General features: G+C 48.7%; 1 protein-coding gene across 1 annotated transcript in view; it reads right to left on the bottom strand.

Moving 5' to 3' along the window:
* Nucleotides 1–18,371, bottom strand: part of COG2 (component of oligomeric golgi complex 2) — a 43,560-nt gene that overhangs the window by 1,380 nt on the left and 23,809 nt on the right. The window contains exons 2-16 of the mRNA XM_015560002.1: nt 17,394–17,594; nt 16,179–16,244; nt 15,232–15,312; nt 13,523–13,626; nt 12,555–12,663; nt 11,807–11,986; nt 10,988–11,112; nt 10,020–10,146; nt 6,384–6,523; nt 4,081–4,142; nt 2,692–2,843; nt 1,930–2,127; nt 835–907; nt 416–558; nt 30–169 (exon numbers count right to left, since the gene is read on the bottom strand). Coding sequence (XP_015415488.1) covers nt 30–169; nt 416–558; nt 835–907; nt 1,930–2,127; nt 2,692–2,843; nt 4,081–4,142; nt 6,384–6,523; nt 10,020–10,146; nt 10,988–11,112; nt 11,807–11,986; nt 12,555–12,663; nt 13,523–13,626; nt 15,232–15,312; nt 16,179–16,244; nt 17,394–17,594 — 1,901 coding nt within the window. The remainder of the gene's footprint in view (nt 1–29; nt 170–415; nt 559–834; nt 908–1,929; nt 2,128–2,691; nt 2,844–4,080; nt 4,143–6,383; nt 6,524–10,019; nt 10,147–10,987; nt 11,113–11,806; nt 11,987–12,554; nt 12,664–13,522; nt 13,627–15,231; nt 15,313–16,178; nt 16,245–17,393; nt 17,595–18,371) is intronic.

The following is an 18,371-nucleotide window of genomic DNA, read 5'->3' as shown; positions in this document are numbered from 1 at the left end:
CTCGGCGACCTCGGATGCGGGGCCCTCACCTGTGCGTGCTCTCGGACAGCGCGCCCTCCAGCCACTGCTGGATCAGCTCGGGCTTGAGCTTGTCCTGGTGCCCGCTCCGCAGCTGGTGGCACGGCCTCAGAGCGCTGTCCACGTAAGAGGAGGCTGTCGTGGGCACCTCCTGGGGGAGTGGCGGTGGGGGTGAGAGATGCACAGAGAGAGAGAGAGAGAGAGAGAGAGAGGACGATGTTCAAACCTCAAGGTCAAAGGAGACTAGTTGCCCTCCCGTTCTGAGACACGCACACCCACACGCTCCCTGGTGAGGGTGCGCCCCCCAAACCCGAGCTCCTCGGAGGAGAGGGAGTGGCCTCCTGCCTCTCCTGCCCTCTCTCCCCGCCTCACAATTCTCCGCAGTGAATGCACCGACCTTGTTGGTCCGTCGGTACAGCCGGGGCACCTCCAGGGCGCTCTTCAGGGAAGCGAAGCAGGACTCGCTCAGGTCCTGGACGATCCTGGCACTGAGGGCGGGCGCGCAGGCCGACAGGGACAGCCGCGAGTCCTCCAGGGCGGCTGTGACACACAGACTGAGCTCAGTCACGTACCCAGGCCGGTGTGACTGTCACTTTAAACGCTGCCATGGTATTTCGAGTGTACAACCACACATCGAGTCAAATGGCGAGCATGCAACACGGTTTCGCATTGAGGGACGTTATAATCATACAACAGAGAAACAGCTAAGGGTTTACAGCTAAAGAGAATGGTCGTTGAAATGCACCCCAGTCTCTAAAGTTTTATTTTAAATTATTTCCTATTCAAAGATTTGCTAAGTCTGAGATTTGTTTTTACCTGAGATAGAAGAAAAATTCTTAAAGCCAATCATCTCGAGTTTGGGCTGGATGATTTCCAAGAGTTCTGGAAGCTGGAATAAACGTGCAGTTTATGTGCAGTTACTTTTTAAATCCAAGGAGGAGGCGATTCTCTTTGCATCTGCGTCCTCTAGGACACTGTTAGAATGATAAAACCGAACTCGGACGCTCGGCACCTTTCACAAGAAAGCAAAATTCTTGCCCTAACCGGTTTGGCTCAGTGAATACAGCATCAGCCTGAAGACTGAAAGGTCCCAGGTTCGATTCCGGTCAAGGGCATGTACTTGGGTTGCGGGCACATCCCCAGTGGGGAGTGTGCAGGAGGCAGCTGATCGATGTTTCTCTCTCATCGATGTTCCTAACTCTCTATCCCTCTCCCTTCCTCTCTGTAAAAAATCAATAAAATATATTTAAAAAAAAAGAAGTAAGCAAAATTCTCAATGACAACCTTCATGGAAAATGGACCCACCCCGGGAAGCAACAGGTGCGTGGCTGTTCCCACGCCCGAGAACAAACATCATCTTCTATTCCGTGGCTGCCCCGCACCAAGAAGGTCACAAAAAGGCCATGTTCTTGCTCAAAACATACAATATTTTGGAGCGCCACAAAATATTTCAACTCGAGGAAAGCACAATTATGTAACAGAGGACTTAACACAAATTCATCCACCAGGTTCTCTTAATAAAAGCAAAACACAGGACAGACGCAGACACAGAGGGAAAAACGAATAGTTCAGGACTCTCAAAGTAGAGCTGAAGAGTAAATGTTACTAAGAAGTATTTGGGCTCTTGAATGGAAATAATTAAATCCAACCCAGCACGGATCAGGCCTGCACAGGGAGTGGAGTGGATGAAAAAGAACTGGGGAGCCGCTCACACTGAGCTGGGACGCAGGGAGACCCGGCGGGAGGGAGGAGGGAGAGCGGCTGCCAGGAAGGCTGGATGGGGGGAGACGCGGGAGGTGTTCTCTTGGGTACCTGGGCCCGCGGGTCTGCAGCCCTGCGGCTGCTGCCAGTGTGGGCACGCTCTCGGGGAGCCGCTGCCCGAGCACGGGGCATCCTGGCACACAGGCTTACCTGCTCCTGCAGCCGGGCCAGGTCGGCGGCCGCGTGCACGAGCTGCGTGCTGGAGATGGTAGCCGTGGGCTTCGCCTCGGAAGGGCCGCTGCCCGGGTCCTCGCTGTTTCCCGGGGCAGCGGGAGCGTCTTTGCTAGCAGTTCCCAGAGGCTTCCTAACGTCCTTGGCGCTCTCATTCGAGATGGGCCTGAGCAGAAGCTGAAACGGGATCCATGGTCACACACTCCTCCACCAGGAAGCTCCATGGGACCCACATTCGCGGCCCAGCAAGTCACGGGAAATGCTGGCGTCCACCACCCAACTCCCCTCTCACGGCAGCATGGCCGTTTCCAACTGAAACGGGATCCATGGTCACACACTCCTCCACGAGGAAGCTCCATGGGACCCACATACGCGGGCCAGCAGGTCACGGGAAATGCTGGCGTCCACCATCCAACTCCCCTCTCACGGCAGCATGGCCGATTCCATCTCAGTGCACTTAGGCCAGTGATGGGAACCTTTTGAGCTCGGCGTGTCAGCATTTTGAAAACCCTAACTTAACTCTGGTGCGTGTCACATATAGAAATTTTTTGATCTTTGCAACCATAGTAAAACAAAGACTTATATTTTTGATATTTATTTTATAGATTTAAATGCCATTTAACAAAGAAAAATCAACCCCAAAAAATGAGTTCGCGTGTCACCTCCGACACGCGTGTCCTAGGTTCGCCGTCACTGACTTAGTAGCCCGATGTATCTCTAAGGCTCCGTGGCCGGGCTCACCTCGTTGAGGAACACGGAGTACCGCGCCAACACCTGCAGCGTGAGCCTCCACAGCCGATGCGCCAGCGACGGCAGGAACAGCTGCTCCGACCAGCACCTCTGCAGGCAGCTCCACGTCCGGTGAGACGCCAGCAGGCAGTAGGCGCTCCCAGCTGCAGGGAAAGCACACGAGGGGCAGGCGCCTCGGTCAATGCGGCTACGATCTAGGGCAGTGATGGCGAACCTATGACACGCGTGTCAGAGGGGACACGCGAACTCATTTTTTGGGTTGATTTTTCTTTGTTAAATGGCATTTAAATATATAAAATAAATATCAAAAATATAAGTCTGTTTTACTATGGTTGCAAAGATCAAAACATTTCTATAGGTGACACGGCACCAGAGTGAAGTTAGGGTTTTTCAAAATGCTGGCACGCCGAGCTCAAAAGGTTTGCCATCACTGGTCTAGTGTCTTCAGTGTGTGACCCGGGGGTCAGAGTGGCACCCTGAGGTCTGTGTGGTCAGGGACACGGCTCAGCGATGCACTCTCTGATTTTACACGATTCCACCGCCTAGGTGTCTGATAACTATTAACCGTATACAGCTTCCAGAAATAGCCAGTTAATAAGCACTTCGTACCAAATCAACGAACACGAGTCAAAGTGGCCATCACTTGCCAGGGTTTAAACTTTGGCTTTGAATTTGCCTGTTTCATTTATCACCTTCTCTTCCCTACTTGAACACACGATTTGGATGCAGGGAGTTCACTGCACTTGAGCATTTTGGCAAAGACAGATGCGAACTAACTTTCAGGCCACAGAGTGGAGTGCAGAAATAGTGCGGCAGCCAGGCCTATGGGCTACAGACACAGCCCGTGTTCTGTGAGCGACTAAACGGTCATAGTCAACAGGCTGCCAGCCAACAAGAATCTCATTACTTGCTGACAGGACGGGGCTGTAAGGGATGCAAACCCGGCTGGAAAGTCTGCATCCCAAGCAGTGCCACCTGCCCGATGAGCCAGGACTGAGGCCCAGCCCCAGGTGGGACACGCCAGGGAGGGAGGGGGCCGTCGGATCCTGGGAAGAAGGCAGCACGCAGCCAGTTTGCTACAAAAAGGGCTGATCACTTGGCAACCAGGGGCTAAGCCCCTCAGCATGTGATGTGCAGGAACAAACACGAGGGCTGCTCCCCATGTTCTTACAGCAGCCTCTTACTAGCTCTATAAAGCAAAAACCATAGGAACCACAATATTTGACTTCTTTTTGTCTCAAAAAAGGCCAGTCACAGGAAGTCTTTAAGGTCCAGCTTCCTGGATCCCAGGAAAGGGTGCAAGTGCCCTCGGGGATCGGGGTCGAGATGGTGAGCTCCGCGCCCCCTCGGGGACCTGTCATTCACACCTTAAGGCATTACCTGGAGCGTCTTCCAGGGCATCTGTCAGCGCTGCCTCTAAGGATCCCGCGATCTCTCTGAACCTGGGATAAAACAAGAGCGAGAATCAGTGTTTCTGCTGCTGCTGACGCCTTTCCCTGTCCATTCCCCCTTCTTCCTAGCACCAGGGACTTCCTCCACCCGGGGCCACAGAGGGCGGCCTGAAGATACCCAGGTCCTGATCCCTGGAGCCTGCGGCCGTGCCCTCATATGGCACAGGGGGCTTTGCAGGTGGGGTTCAATGAGACCCTGAGGTGAGACAAGATCCTGGATTATCTGGGTGCAATCACGTGCTCCTTAAAAGGAGGAGGCTGGGGAGAAATGAAGACTTAGCAGATAGAGACACAAACGCACAGTTTTACACACACATGATAAAGTACAAGAATGGGGGTGGGGGTACGTGCACAGTCGGATGCAGGCGCACACCTGTTACTAAGAGTGCAATGAGAATACTTCTTAGCGACATGTCAAACACTCCGTTCCCACTGGTTTTGAAACTTCCTTCAAATGACCCCAGGGTGAGTGAGTCAGATAACAGCGCAACTCTGACCCCAGCCATGTTTGCAGGATTTTGTCACAATTCGGGGTAAACAACTCAACACCTGATAGAAATCAATAGGAGAGTCCTACAGAGTATCACCTGAGTTTATTTTTTAAACGGAAAAACAATGTATTGAGAACAAGCTCCATATCTGAAAAATAATTTTTACACAACAGCCCAGGGCAGTGCCCGGACATGCGTGACAGTGCAGGATTCCTAAGCAGGCGTCATGGGGTCCGGGGAAACGATAGAAAAGGGGAGTTTGCTGGCCTGAGTGGCCCAGGGGTTGAGCATCAACCTGTGAACCAGGAGGTCAGGGTTCGAGTCCCAGTCAGGGCACAGGCCCGGGTTGCAGCTCCATCCCCAGTGTGGGGCGTGCAGGAGGCAGCCGATCCATGATGCTCTCTCATTCTCCCTTCCTTTCTGAAATTTTTTTTAAAAAAATTTTATTTTAAGAAAATAAGAAGAAAAAAAGAGGAGCTAGCAGGCAGTAGACAGCAGGATGTGCTATGATGGCATCTAACTCCAGGCAGGGACGACAAAAGAACCGGCCAGATCTCAACAGCACTTGCCGGTGGCAGCCTTCGCCTGTCAAACGATGCTTCCCTCTTTCAGCTCTGCTCAGGAAGCAAAGGGCTTCCAGCCCGGCCGGATCCCGATCGTCAAACCTCTGCAGTGCAGTCCACACACACCTTAGAGGGGCAAGTCCTGGCTTTCCTAACACAAGCTAAGCTACACGATGTAACCTGGACACATGAAGCATAAACACAGGATCGCACGTATGTGAACGGGCATGTGGCTGACACTCTGAAAGCTGTGATTTCATTATCAGAGGTGATTCCATACATCACCGTCAAGGTGAGCAATTACAATCAAGGCACCTAATTCGTAATCCATTCCCTGTAATTTTTCCTCAGCGCTCTGGGGAAAGGACGGCATCACAGTGAACGAAAGCATAAAAAAACTAAACAAAACCCTATGATTCTTTAAAGAGCGTTTTGACCAAAAGGCCCTAGTTAATGCCGTTCCGCGGGGGAGCTGACATGACCTCATTCAGGGGAGCCTGCAAAGATGGAGCTATCATCTGCTTTCCCAGCGGAACCCATGGTGCTGTGGTTATGATGAAGCTCCCCGGGCAGTTGTAGAGCCGCTCCCTGACACAGGCCACAGCATCGTGGCGTCGGGGAGAAAAGTGGCCCCGCTTTCCAGACCAGAGAGACGAGTGTCACCGTTGATAAAGGAGCCAAGGTAACAACCAGGACTCTTGTCACCGGGAACACAGAATCCGCTGGAAGAACACCTCTTGGAATCCAAAGCCCACACCCTTTCCTCCCCCCACCCTGAGGGGAACCTGGCACAGAGGACCAGAAGCGACAGTGGTGGACAGGCCACTCGTGGAGGCGGCTGACGCGACAGGGACAGCGGCAGGGAAGAGCTGCCACCCACTCTCACGCCCTCTCCCCCACGATGAACGAGAGAACGTGTGGGGGTGAAGCTGGGCTTGGAGTTCAACCTGCTCCGCGTCAGTTCTCAGCTCGCTGGTTACCACTCAACCTTATCCTGTCATGCCAGCCTAATGCTGACATTCGTGATATTTCCTGTACATTTCCACTCGAAAGTTTGTTTCCCAAAGGATAGTATGATGATCCCAAAGATAAGGCTGTTAACAGGGGGCCCCGACATCCTTAGCTGGTACTCGAATTCTCTTAGGGAGGTGGAGGCGGGCGGGGAATGAGCTACTGACCGTATTTGAAAATAAACTGGCAAGTTCCACTTATTGTTGAAGCTGTGATAGGCAGGATGCGCGCGCAGTCTCCTCACGCTGGCCTGGGATCCGCACTGCCGTTCAAATGCCCTCACGAAGCCCATGCTGATGGTGTATTTCTAAAATAAGAACAGGCAGGTGGCATTTCCACTGCAAACACCCGGAATTGGGAGCATCTACTAAAACCTGTGATCGAGACAAAGGAGGGCGGCACAGACCCACAGCTTCTAGAGCTGACAGGGGCCCAAGGGACCTCCCTTCAGTCCCCACGCAAAGCCCAGGCAAGGCCCACGTGGCCCCGTGGCATGCTCAAGGTCTCCCGTGGCCGGTCCACTTGGACACCCGGTACTGCAGAGCTGTGCTCTTTACGTGACAGCTCTCGTCCTCTAGGGCACCCCTCACCCCGTCCCTGGAGCTGGAGGAGACGGCAGATTAAGCAGTACAGCCTCCATCGCCTCTCCAGAAGAAGTGCAAAATTTTAAAAAGGAGAGACTCAACCATGTGAGTAATGACGTCACTTTTATAGACGAGACAGCAGCAAAAGTGACGGGGACGTAACAGCCGCAGAAGAGCAGCAGCTAATACTTCCTTAGCAGCTACCATCCGCATATATGCTGACATCGGTTATTAATTTAACCCACAAAACCACCCTAGGAGGCAACTGCCATTATCATCAGATGATGTTTCCTCTTCTGTTTAGGCTCAGAGAGAATTCGCCCAAAGACAAAACCGAGAAAGAGAAAGCCAACAGAGCAAAACCCGGGCTGCTGTAAGGGATGCGCTACCCCCAGGCGCCCAGGCTCCGGGGAGAGCACCCTGCCTCTCCATGCCTCCTTCTCAGGGAAGAGGGGCTCCCTTCGCCTCAACACGCTGAGGCCTGTGCTTCCACAGAAGGTTCAGAGCAGTGAGCACCCCAGGTCCTTGTGGGACCCCCTGAGCACGGGCAGGTGTGTGGACTTGAGGCCAAGAAAGCTGTTATTCTTCTCTTTCAGGGTGAAACTATACCTGAGGATCTAATGGATGCTAATAGAATACAGAGCATTTCCCTCTGCGAGGGAAGCAGGTCACATTAAAACTGCACGCTGAAAGCATTTCTTGAAAGAAAGAGATGCTTGCTGGACACTACGCCCACAAACATTAAATACTGGGAAAGGATTCTAAAGTTAAACTTTTTCCAGAAAGCTTCATTTCTGAGCTGAAACGAATCATAATGTGATCAATATGATTCTCTAAGGAGCACAGCAAAATATAAAGGCTCTTAAGTTGCAAATTCTTAGGACAATTATTTCACACTGCCTATGGTATCTACTTTTTAAATCACAGAAATCATTGTCAATGTCCTATAACGTGGAACAATTAGCCCAGAGGACAGATGAGTGATATTTCTGGGACAATGAAGTTCGACCAGGCCCCAGGCTCAAACCACACTTACCTCTTGCCTCTCTACATTTAAAAATCATCAAATTCCCCAGGCCGATTAGAAAAAGAAGCAAAGAGAACTTCTAGAAGTGACAATTAGGGTAATTAAAGTTGTAAACAATGTCCAGATTAAAAACAGTTTAGACACAACTGAAGAAGGAATTAGTACACTAGAAGACAGGTCCCGAGAAATTACCCAGAATGCAGCACAGAGACCAAGAAATGAAAAATAGAAAAGTCCTTTTAGGAAACATAAAGGATCTAGACTCACATGTGGAGTCTAATCCAGGGTTCTGGAAGGAAATAACAGAGGAATGGGAGGGAAGCACAACTGAAGAGACAGGGAGACAAATGTTCCAGAATTTACGAAAGACAACAATCCTCGGATTCAGGAAACCAACACATCCCAAATACAGTAACTAAAAAGCAGCTCTTCCTAGACATACTATAATGAGAAAGCACACCAAAGTCACAGATTTTAAGAGGCGATTTTAGAGCAGCCAGAGGAAAAAGGCACCAACTACAAAGAAACCACAATTAGGTTGCAGCAAATTTCATTAACAGAAGTCAAAAGACAATGTTCAAAGTGCAGAGAATTCTATTTCCAGCAAAACTACTTTTCAAACATGAAAGCCATAGGGTTATTTTTAGACAAACACAAACTAAGGGTTTATTATAAAAAATGAAAGTTATCGCCCTGACCGGTGTGACTCAGTGAATGGAGCGTCGGCCTGCGGACTGAAGGGTCCCAGGTTCGATTCCGGTCAAGGGCATGTACCTTGGTTGTGGGCACATCCCCAATAGGTGGCGTGCAGGAGGTAGCTGATCAATGTTTCTCTCTCATCGATGTTTCTAACTCTCTATCCCTCTCCCTTCCTCTCTGTAGAAAATAAATGAAATATATATTTTTTTAAATGAAGGTTATCATCCACAGATCGTTACTAAAAAAGTCTCCTAACATGACCTTCAGGAAGAAGAAAAACGACCCAGGAGGGAGGCCTAACATCCAAGAAGGAACAGCCTGCGAAGGACCCGAGCCAGCGGGAGTGACACCTGACAGTCCTGAGGGGACAATGGCCACAGACAACAGCAGCAATCAGGCCGGCTTGGGGCTACAGAAATCAAAACAGAAACGAGACCCGGAAACAATAACACATGCTATGAAATGGGGCGACCAGCATTCAAGGGTCCAAGCTCCCTGCGCCGCTCACACGGCTGAAGAACGCCAGCCACCGTTAGGTCCTGTAACCACTCAGGCTGCTTAGTACACGGAGCAATAAAGGACAGAACTTCAAAATCAGTAGCGGGAACAGGGGACACACAGCGTGAAGAAGGCAAACAAACCCCCAGGGTCCAAAGCACAAAGGAGGAGGGAAAGGAAGGAAGAAAAGAGGGACAAGCAGGAAGCACTAGACCCAAATGAATCGGTCATTGCGGTCATTATACACTTGATAAATCACCTAATGAAAAGACGAAGACTGTCATACTGAATAAAAAAAATTAAAATCCAGGGAAGGAGAAGGCAGAGAGGCCCCAAGAGGCTAGTGGGGCGGAGCGCTGGGCCAGGGATTCAGGCCGCTGGCCCAAGAGTCTTATTCTTCACTGTGGCCCTAGGCATTGCCTTAAAACACAATACGACAAAAAATAAACATAATTTTTTTTTTAATTTCAAAAGTAAAGATAAATTTACTTTTGAAATCTAAACCATGAAATACTTTAAATGATAACATGATTTTAAGAAAACAGTACATTTTAGGGTCTCCTAATCTTTTAAACTACATAGGACAATTCTATACATTTTAAAGTCTAAATCAATAGTTTTTGTTTTCCTTCACAATTATACAGTAGAGGCATAAAAACTTAACTTTTTCATGGACAATTATAAAGAAAAGGGCTTTTAATGGTACTAGGATCTTTTTTTTTTCCACTTTGAAAATAATGTACATATCTAGTCACAAATGCGTCTAGACTGAATTTTACTTTATGTTCTAAAATTAAAATATTCTCACTCCCAAGAGTCTCGGGGACTATTACACGAATAGAGCACTGTGTATGCCTTAAGGTAAGCGCTCACGTAGCAACTCACACTGTCGTTCTGACCCAACCACAGAGCCACGCCTGTGCAGAAGACAACATGATCGCTCTAAAACCTCGGGTTAACATCTTCAAGAGTCAAAACGAAGGAGGGACAGGTACCTCGTGAAATGCATTGGGATCCCCAGGGTTAAAGAGTGAGGGCAGGTTCTCCTCTAATCCTCGCACTATTTCCGGCCAGACCGAATTCACCAAAAAATCATATCCGGGAACAGTATTGCCTTTCTCACTGTAAGGAAAGAGCAAAATTGCAGTCAAATACACCATCATCTTCTACGTACAGAGAGCAAAATTCTACTGTGGTGCTTTAACTACAAGTTCCTCAGCCTAACACTTATTTCAACCCCTTTTTTAAAAACTGTCAATTAGTTTGTTTCTCCACCCACGTTTCTATTTCACGCCTTAAACTCAGACTCACCTTGAACCTGACGCATTGCAGAGGGAGCTGGTGTCAAGGATAAGGCAGAACCACCACGCCAAGTTGCCTGGACACCATTTCCCCCCTTAAAGTAGGACACCACATCCACACTCGATCTTAGAGAGGAGGCGATCTACCACCACAAGAAAAGTGATCTTTGCACGCAACCTGAACACCGATGACGCTAATTTCTCAATGACTAACAGCGTTGTCACTTCTGAACTGTCTCTGAGATTGCCCCAGTTCTAAGGTTCTATGATGGCATCATAAAGCCCCGTTTTCCTCTAGAAGCAGTGAGACGCCACTACCGACATGAAGAAGGCAAGGATCTGAAGCTCAGACTTCTGGGTGAAGGCGAAAGACGAGGCAGAGGCAGGGAGAGCAAGTGGGCAGAGCCTGTTACTTTGGGGACAGAGGACAGAGGCCTGGACTGGGCCAGTGGCCGTGGTGACAGGTAACGGGGTATTTATGCAACGGAACTGGGAAGTCATGGGAATTAAAGGAGGAAAAATTGAAAATGACTTCCATCACACTCAGTACAAAACCCGCAGCCATCACACCCAGGTGCGTTCTAGCACCCCCTAATCAGCGTGCACCAGGCGGGGGGTGCAGCCATCACACCCAGGCGCGCTCTAGCACAGCAGACAAGTACCTTGAGATGGCCCCGCCTGTGACTTCCCGAAGAAGGCGGCAATGGTGAGGCACAAACTCCAGGAGCTTGTTGTACATGATCTGCAGGCCATTGGGATGAGCGTCAACCACCTGCTCTATAATCACCTGTTAAAAGAAAGAGCATTTTCAAAAAGCACCTAAAAGCGACGTAGGAACTATATACCACAAAGGAAAGAATTGAGAAAACCCATCCTCCTCCCTAACGGACATGTTTTCTAAATGGTAGGTAAATCGTCGTTGCATCAAAACTGGTTTCTGGGATGAGCGTGCGCAGTTCCCTCGGCAATTTGCCTATAAAAGTCCTCCATCTTTGAATGTTCCCTCCCTCCCATCTCTCTGGCCTGGTCAACCCTCCATGTTTTTAAAGTCTTTGAGCCAAATCTCACTTCATTTGCCTCTGGTACCTGTCTTGACCAGGAATCACACGCTCCTCCCAGCTCACACACTGCTGGACTCGAGACCAGTTCAAAACTGCTGCCTACTAACTTTATTGACGTCTAATTTACATCCCACAAAACTGACCTAAAAATGCTTTGATGCGTACTTTCTCCCAGGCCAGCCCCTCACTCCCACCAAATGAAGATGACCCCTGGGCTGGGGCATCCTTAGAAAATACAGCAGAGCAAGCCGATTCCCGGCACTGATTTAACCACCAGGGCCCAGCCTTCTTCTACACCTGACACTGTAGCAGACACGCGCCTCTACGGAGAGCTCTCTGATCTGGCCCCTCGCCCAGTGAGGTCTTGGAGACGAGTAAATGCTGTGATGCTGGTGGAAGAGAGCCCTTGAGATCACAGACCTGGTCCATGTATGGCTTCACCAGAACCTGACCGACGAGGGCCTCTGCGTCGCGGGTCTTGTCGATGGTGGCGTACGTCCGTAAGCAGTGCCGGACGATGTCGACATCCGCCGTCTGAAGCCCTTCGAGCAGGAGGCCCTCCAGCGACTGCTGCAGCATGGCCGTGATGCCCGCGATCCGCTGCAAGGAGACAGGGGAGTCAGCAGGGCTCCGGCGGGAACAGGTCCTGGGAGTCCGAACACACACGTGACCCCTGTGTTCTAACAGAAGGTCATGCATGTAAGATGGACATGCTAGCAGCCTTTCCTGAAGATCCACAGCGACTCTCTCCTCCGCCCCACAATCTCTAGAAGTAAACCTTTATCATCAAAGGCGGGGTTAGAGAGAATTACAGAACGAGAAAAACAGTTATTTTCCCCTTAAGCTACAGTGTAAATCAAACACATGAATTTAAAGTCAGGGGCTCTGGATAAATGAACTCTGACTGAATCATAGAAAGCATCCAGTTACGTGAAATTCACAATTAACTTCACTCTTGCAATTCAGAGAATATGCCTGTGTCTTTACACAAAAGCTATAATGCATGACGTGTAGGAAGCAGGGATCTAAAAAAAAACACAAAAATGAAAGAAAAAATGCAAAGCTAGCTTCAAAACCCCGTGGATCAACAACTACGAGGGGCATTACTAGGTTAAACCAACATTATTTGGCAAAGTCCTAGCTACCACCCGTGAGAACGGACACTTACTGGTCTCACTTTGTCCAGGAGAGGCATGCCTTTGCTTTGAACTGCATGGAACTGTAACTGGTTAAATTCTGTGGCGATTCTCTCCAAAGTCTGTCCCGTCAGCAGTGGGCTAGTGGAGACAGGGCAGAAACGTGATTCCTGAAGCTTGTTCATGTCACACGGTTAGTGGTGGGGATCCTTGAGCACCGCTTGCTAGAACCTTCTCCAGTTTTCCACACCCTCCTGGTCCAAGGTGGGAGCTAAAGCCCCCTCTGTGCCATCGCCTTCACCACGAGCCACAGTACAGCACGTAGTAGGTGCAGTGGGAAGTTACATGAGCCGATGCGGCCTGGCCACGGGCCTCAGGGCCAGACAGGAGCCGGAGCCGGAGCCGGAGCCGATCAGTGGGGGTGCAACTCCTGTCTGTTCCCACCACCTTCCCCTGGCTCTCCCACTCACCTTTAACCTCTTTCTTCACCTTTAACCTCCCTTCTCTCCTCTTGCCCTTTCCTCTTATTCACACTTTTCTAAAGAAAGCACCTCTAATTCCTCTCAAACACCCAATTTGCTGTTGTCTCCTTCAGCAAATCAAACTAACCTTCAAGGAACAACAGATAGAATACCCCAAAACAGCTTCCTTTACATTTCCATGTACCGAATGGCTGAGAGCAGGAGTTTAGATGCTCTGGTCCTAGCTAGAGGACATTCATCGTGTATCTTTCCCAAAGCCTGGTCAGTCCCATCTTTTTTCTCACACACATAAAGCATCGCTCCCTCTCAGCAGGGAGTTAAATGGCAAGAGGAGAAAAGCAAACGGCCGGGAAGCACCGGCCGGCTTTTCCGAGGCAGCCTCTGCCTGATGCCGACCGATCAGGAGGGGACGCGTGCAGTGAGGGCAGCAGTCCCTGGTCCTGCATTTGCAGCATCCCACCGAGGCCACCCTAGGTGTGCAGCATTCACTGACGTGCGATTTCATAAGAAAGAGTTACCTGTGTCCTTCCAGTGCGGATGTTTCTTTAGAACTCTGGGAATTTAAGATCTTTTCAATTTTCTCAACCGACCGAATAACTTGAATAAGCCTCAACACACACATCTATTCAAATGAAGCAAAAACATGTTATGATGTTGAAGCACCCTACATTTTGAATGTCTCTGTGACACTGAACTTGTGAGAATGCCAATCTTAATCCTGGCTTTCTTTCTACAAGCATATTTCAACATTCTATCGCAAGGTTACTGTAGGAAAGAAACTGGACTTCTGTGCTTTCTCATGCTCTGCACTCTTTCTTATCCCTTCCTTCTTTTCCCATCTTAAACGAACCTTTCTACTGGTACGTTTATTTTCTTAGAACCCTTTTATTCATGTTTTAATGTGTCAATTGCACAACAAATATTATCAAAGAGGTTGAGGAACATTATAAAACTCTCATCCTTAAAAGAATAAAGATACAAGGTCATTCATTCAACAGACAGTTACTGACCCCCTACTGTGAGCCACACATTCTTCTAGAAGGTGGGGGCCGGAGTGAATAAATGAGAAAATGCCCTGCTCTCATGAAGCTTATGATCTTTTCTAGAAATGCATTGCATTCTGGGAAATCTTTAGGCAAAAGTTCAGAGGACATCTAAAGAATTGAACAGAAGGTCTCACACAGGCTTCTCCCCTTGACATTTAAAAAAATATGCTCATAGCCACCAGGGGCTCAGTTCATTCCTGGTCAGGGCACATGCCCGGACTGCAGGCTCCATCCCCAGTGGGGGGCATGGGGGCGGTGGCCGATCCATGATTCTCTCATCACTGATGCTTCTCTCTCTCCCTCTCTGAAATCTAATGCTAATAAATCCATTTAGAAGATACAGGAGGACCAGGCTAGAGTCAGAAGTCTTGAATCCTAATTCCAGCTCTGCTACTATACCGTTATGATTACACGTAAATCAGAAAATAAAATTAAAACTCAGGTCCAGTAAAATGTAAAGGCATGAAGGGGGAGGGGGAAACAGAAGTAATGAAGGTAGCAGAGTAAGAGCACCACACACCACTTTTTCTAGAACAATCAGCCTGCAGCACAAGGCTGAAATGTGCTGAGAAAGCCCTACCCCCTCATCTCTGAAACACCGGCACCTTCTCTGTAGGCGCACTGAGCATTCATATGCCTACTGAACTGTCACGTGCCTCCCTGAGGTCAGTTACGATTGTTTCTCATTCTGGACACAATTTTAATTTTGTGTCCAATCGGGTACCCCTACAATTTTGTCATATTTCAACTAGATACCATGACATTATGCTGCATATACATGTATATGTGAAAACTTTGAGGAGAAAAGCAATTTCCTCAAATCAAAACCAGGAGAAGAGAGGATGAGAGGGCTTTTAGCTGACATGCAGCCCATGAAATCTAGATTTCTTTAAAAATGTTAATGCTGCCACAACTAAATCCAAGCATAAGAAGACTGCAGATTTTCTGTCTTTTAAAACATTTTATGACTTTACCACACCCCCTCTTTAATCAGACCCGGAGCGAGGAGCCTGGGCCCCAGCCCTCACCAGCCCTGCTCAGCTACTCGACCCAGAAGAGGCTGCACGTGTCCTCTGCAAAGGTGCCCGGAGCGCACCAGCCCCCTGCATGACAGTGCCTTCCCTCAAGGTGCTGTCTGTCACAAGCCCAGGCTGCAAGGTGCTGTATGACACTTTACGTACCTTTTTCCCCCTAATGTCCTCTTGTTTAGACATTCGTTCATCTACTGCCCGAATTCCTTCACTGACAGATGACCTGAGACTCTTGAAAACAATAAAGTAAATGCACTGTTGAAATTGTTTCATGACATTTTACACATTTAATTCAATTCCACAGAACTGAACCAAATTTACATGATTAATTCAATTCCAGTATCTACAGGCCCGTATTATACAGATATTGACAAAATACAAAGTTTCAGACACAACTGCTATTGATTTGGGGGCAAAATGACATATGAAACGAGGGTCACACAGGATTAATGGCCAAAAGAATAATCTACAATGACTGTCGCAGATGGTCCGGGCAGAGAAAGGACAGTCTGAATCCGAGTACAGGAGAGTTTAGTGGGGGGATGGGACTGGACTTCCACACCTGTGCAGGCTGACCTGCGTGGAGGGGAGAATATTAGAAGACAAAAGGTAGAAAGATACAACTGAGCACCACATACTTGGGGCGGGGAGGCATCCACCTGGGCACTGCAGGCTTCGTTGTGGAGAGAAGTAGAAATAGGAAGGAAGGGGTTGACTTAGGAGGACTTCATTCAGATAAGGTCTTACTAGTAGACTAGATTCTATACATTTCGGAGAACTAAAAAATATTTAAGTGCTCATATACCACAATGTAATGTTGGTTTGGGAATATTAGGAAGCAAGAAGGGCCAGGAAAGGGGAGAGATCATGGGACAGGTGGAGAAACACGCCCAGCAGTGAATGCATCAAGCCACGTATGAGATCATAGAAATCAGGTCCAAAACAAAGGTCAGGAGAACAATTAGAATCAACAGGACAGCCCAGCCGGGGTGGCCCAGTGGTTGCTAGTCATGGGCCACTGAACCTCCGGCGAGAGAAGAGCAGCTACTGCAGGAGGGCAAGCATCACATACCTGACAATAGGATTTGGGGACTTACCAGAACTTCTTCTCGTAACTGTCCCAAAGGCACTGAGAGCTGGTTGAGGACCTTGTCCATGCCAACCTACAAGCGAAATCATGTCGCACACACACATCAGAGGCAGGAGTAGAGTGAAGTATCTGTTTAATGAGCAAAGCACTAGACGTAGTTACTCTCTCTGTATAGCCATATACTACTAAGCAACTAGCTAAATAACCAATGTCATTTCGCCATAAATATTGCTCATAGAATAAGAAAAACAATCTGCTGATACACATGAACCAATCAATAAGGGAAGTCCTAATAAACGAACGCTTCTTTATGCACAATTTGCCTTTGGATGAAATTTTAAATGAATCTGAAAAACATTTTAATGGGAGGGGAGTACAGGTGGTGTAAACGTCTGATGGATGGTCTCTAGCTCGTCTAAACGTGATTGTCACCTTTGAGGAAAATCCAAATTAAAAAGAAGGGAGATAAAGTTTTTTCGGATTTCTAATCCTAATGAAACATTTATCTTAGTGGTAGACTTCCCACACGCAAATATGGCTCATTCCCCTGCATGCTTCTTGAAGTCCCCGTGGAGATAACTACTTTCTGTACTTCTTTAAACAAATAGATTGAAAAACAAAATAAAATACGGACAAGACCAACTTTTCTTGCAAGTACGAAACCTCAAGCATTTATTTCTCAATGACTTTTACAAACCACCCGCATATTTTTCTGAAGCCAGCCTCCTACTGAGCCACACTGGCCACTGCTCCCTCAGCCTGGCTCTAGCCAGCACGCGCCTGCATGTAAAGCAAGCACTTCCTTCCGAACAGCTGATATTTCCTCTTGCCAATCAGTCTCCACCAGTGAGACGTCATGGTAACCACTTGCAAACTAACCAAAGCCACTACTTCGGTATTATTGCCCTTTATCTTGTGCTATACATGTGTTATGTTCACATATAACTTACGAATATAACTATATGTATAGTTACCCTTAATAACAAATTCACAAATAATCAAACTAACACAGTCTTAAATGAGAAAAAATGGAAACAAAAATGTATAGAAAAAGGAAGTTTAGTTCTTTTATTCATGAATGAGATTAGTAATCTCTTTACGTTTCTGAGAGGGAGGAAAACGAACTAAAAGATTTCTAAAATGCTCAGCATTTTAAGAGGAAACCTGAGCTGACAGTGTGGGTGTCAGTGCACCAGCTGCAGGAAGTGTGGGTCTCCGTTACCAGGTTTGTGGAGAGGTTGACGAAGTCTGCGTAGTCCTTGTTGATGAGCTCGACCATGGCGGTCTTCAGCAGCTTGTAGTAGAGTTCCAGGTCATCCCTCAGCTCCTCCAGCTGGACCCGCTTCCGACAGTCAGACACGAAGTGATCGACGTCGAAGTCTTCCTGAGAATACAAACGGAGCAGCTCTGAGTCACTTGAACGCTTTCACAGCGCTGCCTGCAGACCCTTTATGACCAGTAACATGGTCTCAGCTGATGCCTCCGTTCGGTATGTCTGTCTTACTAGAAGCCCGATGCATGAAATCTGTGCACTGCTAGGGTTCCTAGTGGTTGCCTGCTGGGTACTCCCTCCCTTCCCCCAGGCCATCTGCTATTGCAGCTGCAGCAGGTCAGGACCTCCCTCCCTTCCCCTGGCAGGCCACACCCCCTAGTCGAAATCCCAGTGGTGGGACAATTTGCATCCTAGGCTTTTATTATATAGGACCATGGCCTGCACACCCGCCTCCAGTTCCCCTCATCCAGAGAGCAGGGCAAAGTGAGAAAGAGTATGAATATCCCACTCTGCCCTACCCAGTGTGGCTCAGTGGATAGAGTTTCAGCCTGTGGACTGAAGGGTCCCGGGTTCCATTCTGGTCAAGGGCACGTACCTCAGTTGCAGGCTCCTCCCCGGCCCGGGCCCTGGTTGGGGCTCGTGCAGGAGGCGACCAATCGATGTGCTTCTCTCACTTCGGTGTTTCTCTCTGTCTCTCCCTCTCCCTTCATGCTCCCTAAAATCAATGGGAAAATATCCTCGGGTGAAGCTTAAAAAAAAGGAACTCGTCTTGGGACTGGGGGGGTCACGGACGTTGTGGATGTGCTGACAGTGACGGGGCACCTCAATGAAAAATACCGAAACAGACCCCGCCCCCAGGGCTGCTGTCAATCATGTCCTGGCCCCGCGGGAGACTCCACTCCTCAGCGTCCCCACCAGGCAGGGCCC

This window comes from Myotis davidii, unplaced genomic scaffold (genome assembly GCF_000327345.1).
Source record: "Myotis davidii unplaced genomic scaffold, ASM32734v1 scaffold875, whole genome shotgun sequence".
Classification (NCBI taxonomy): domain Eukaryota; kingdom Metazoa; phylum Chordata; class Mammalia; order Chiroptera; family Vespertilionidae; genus Myotis; species Myotis davidii.
This window is presented reverse-complemented; position numbering and strand designations above follow the sequence as displayed.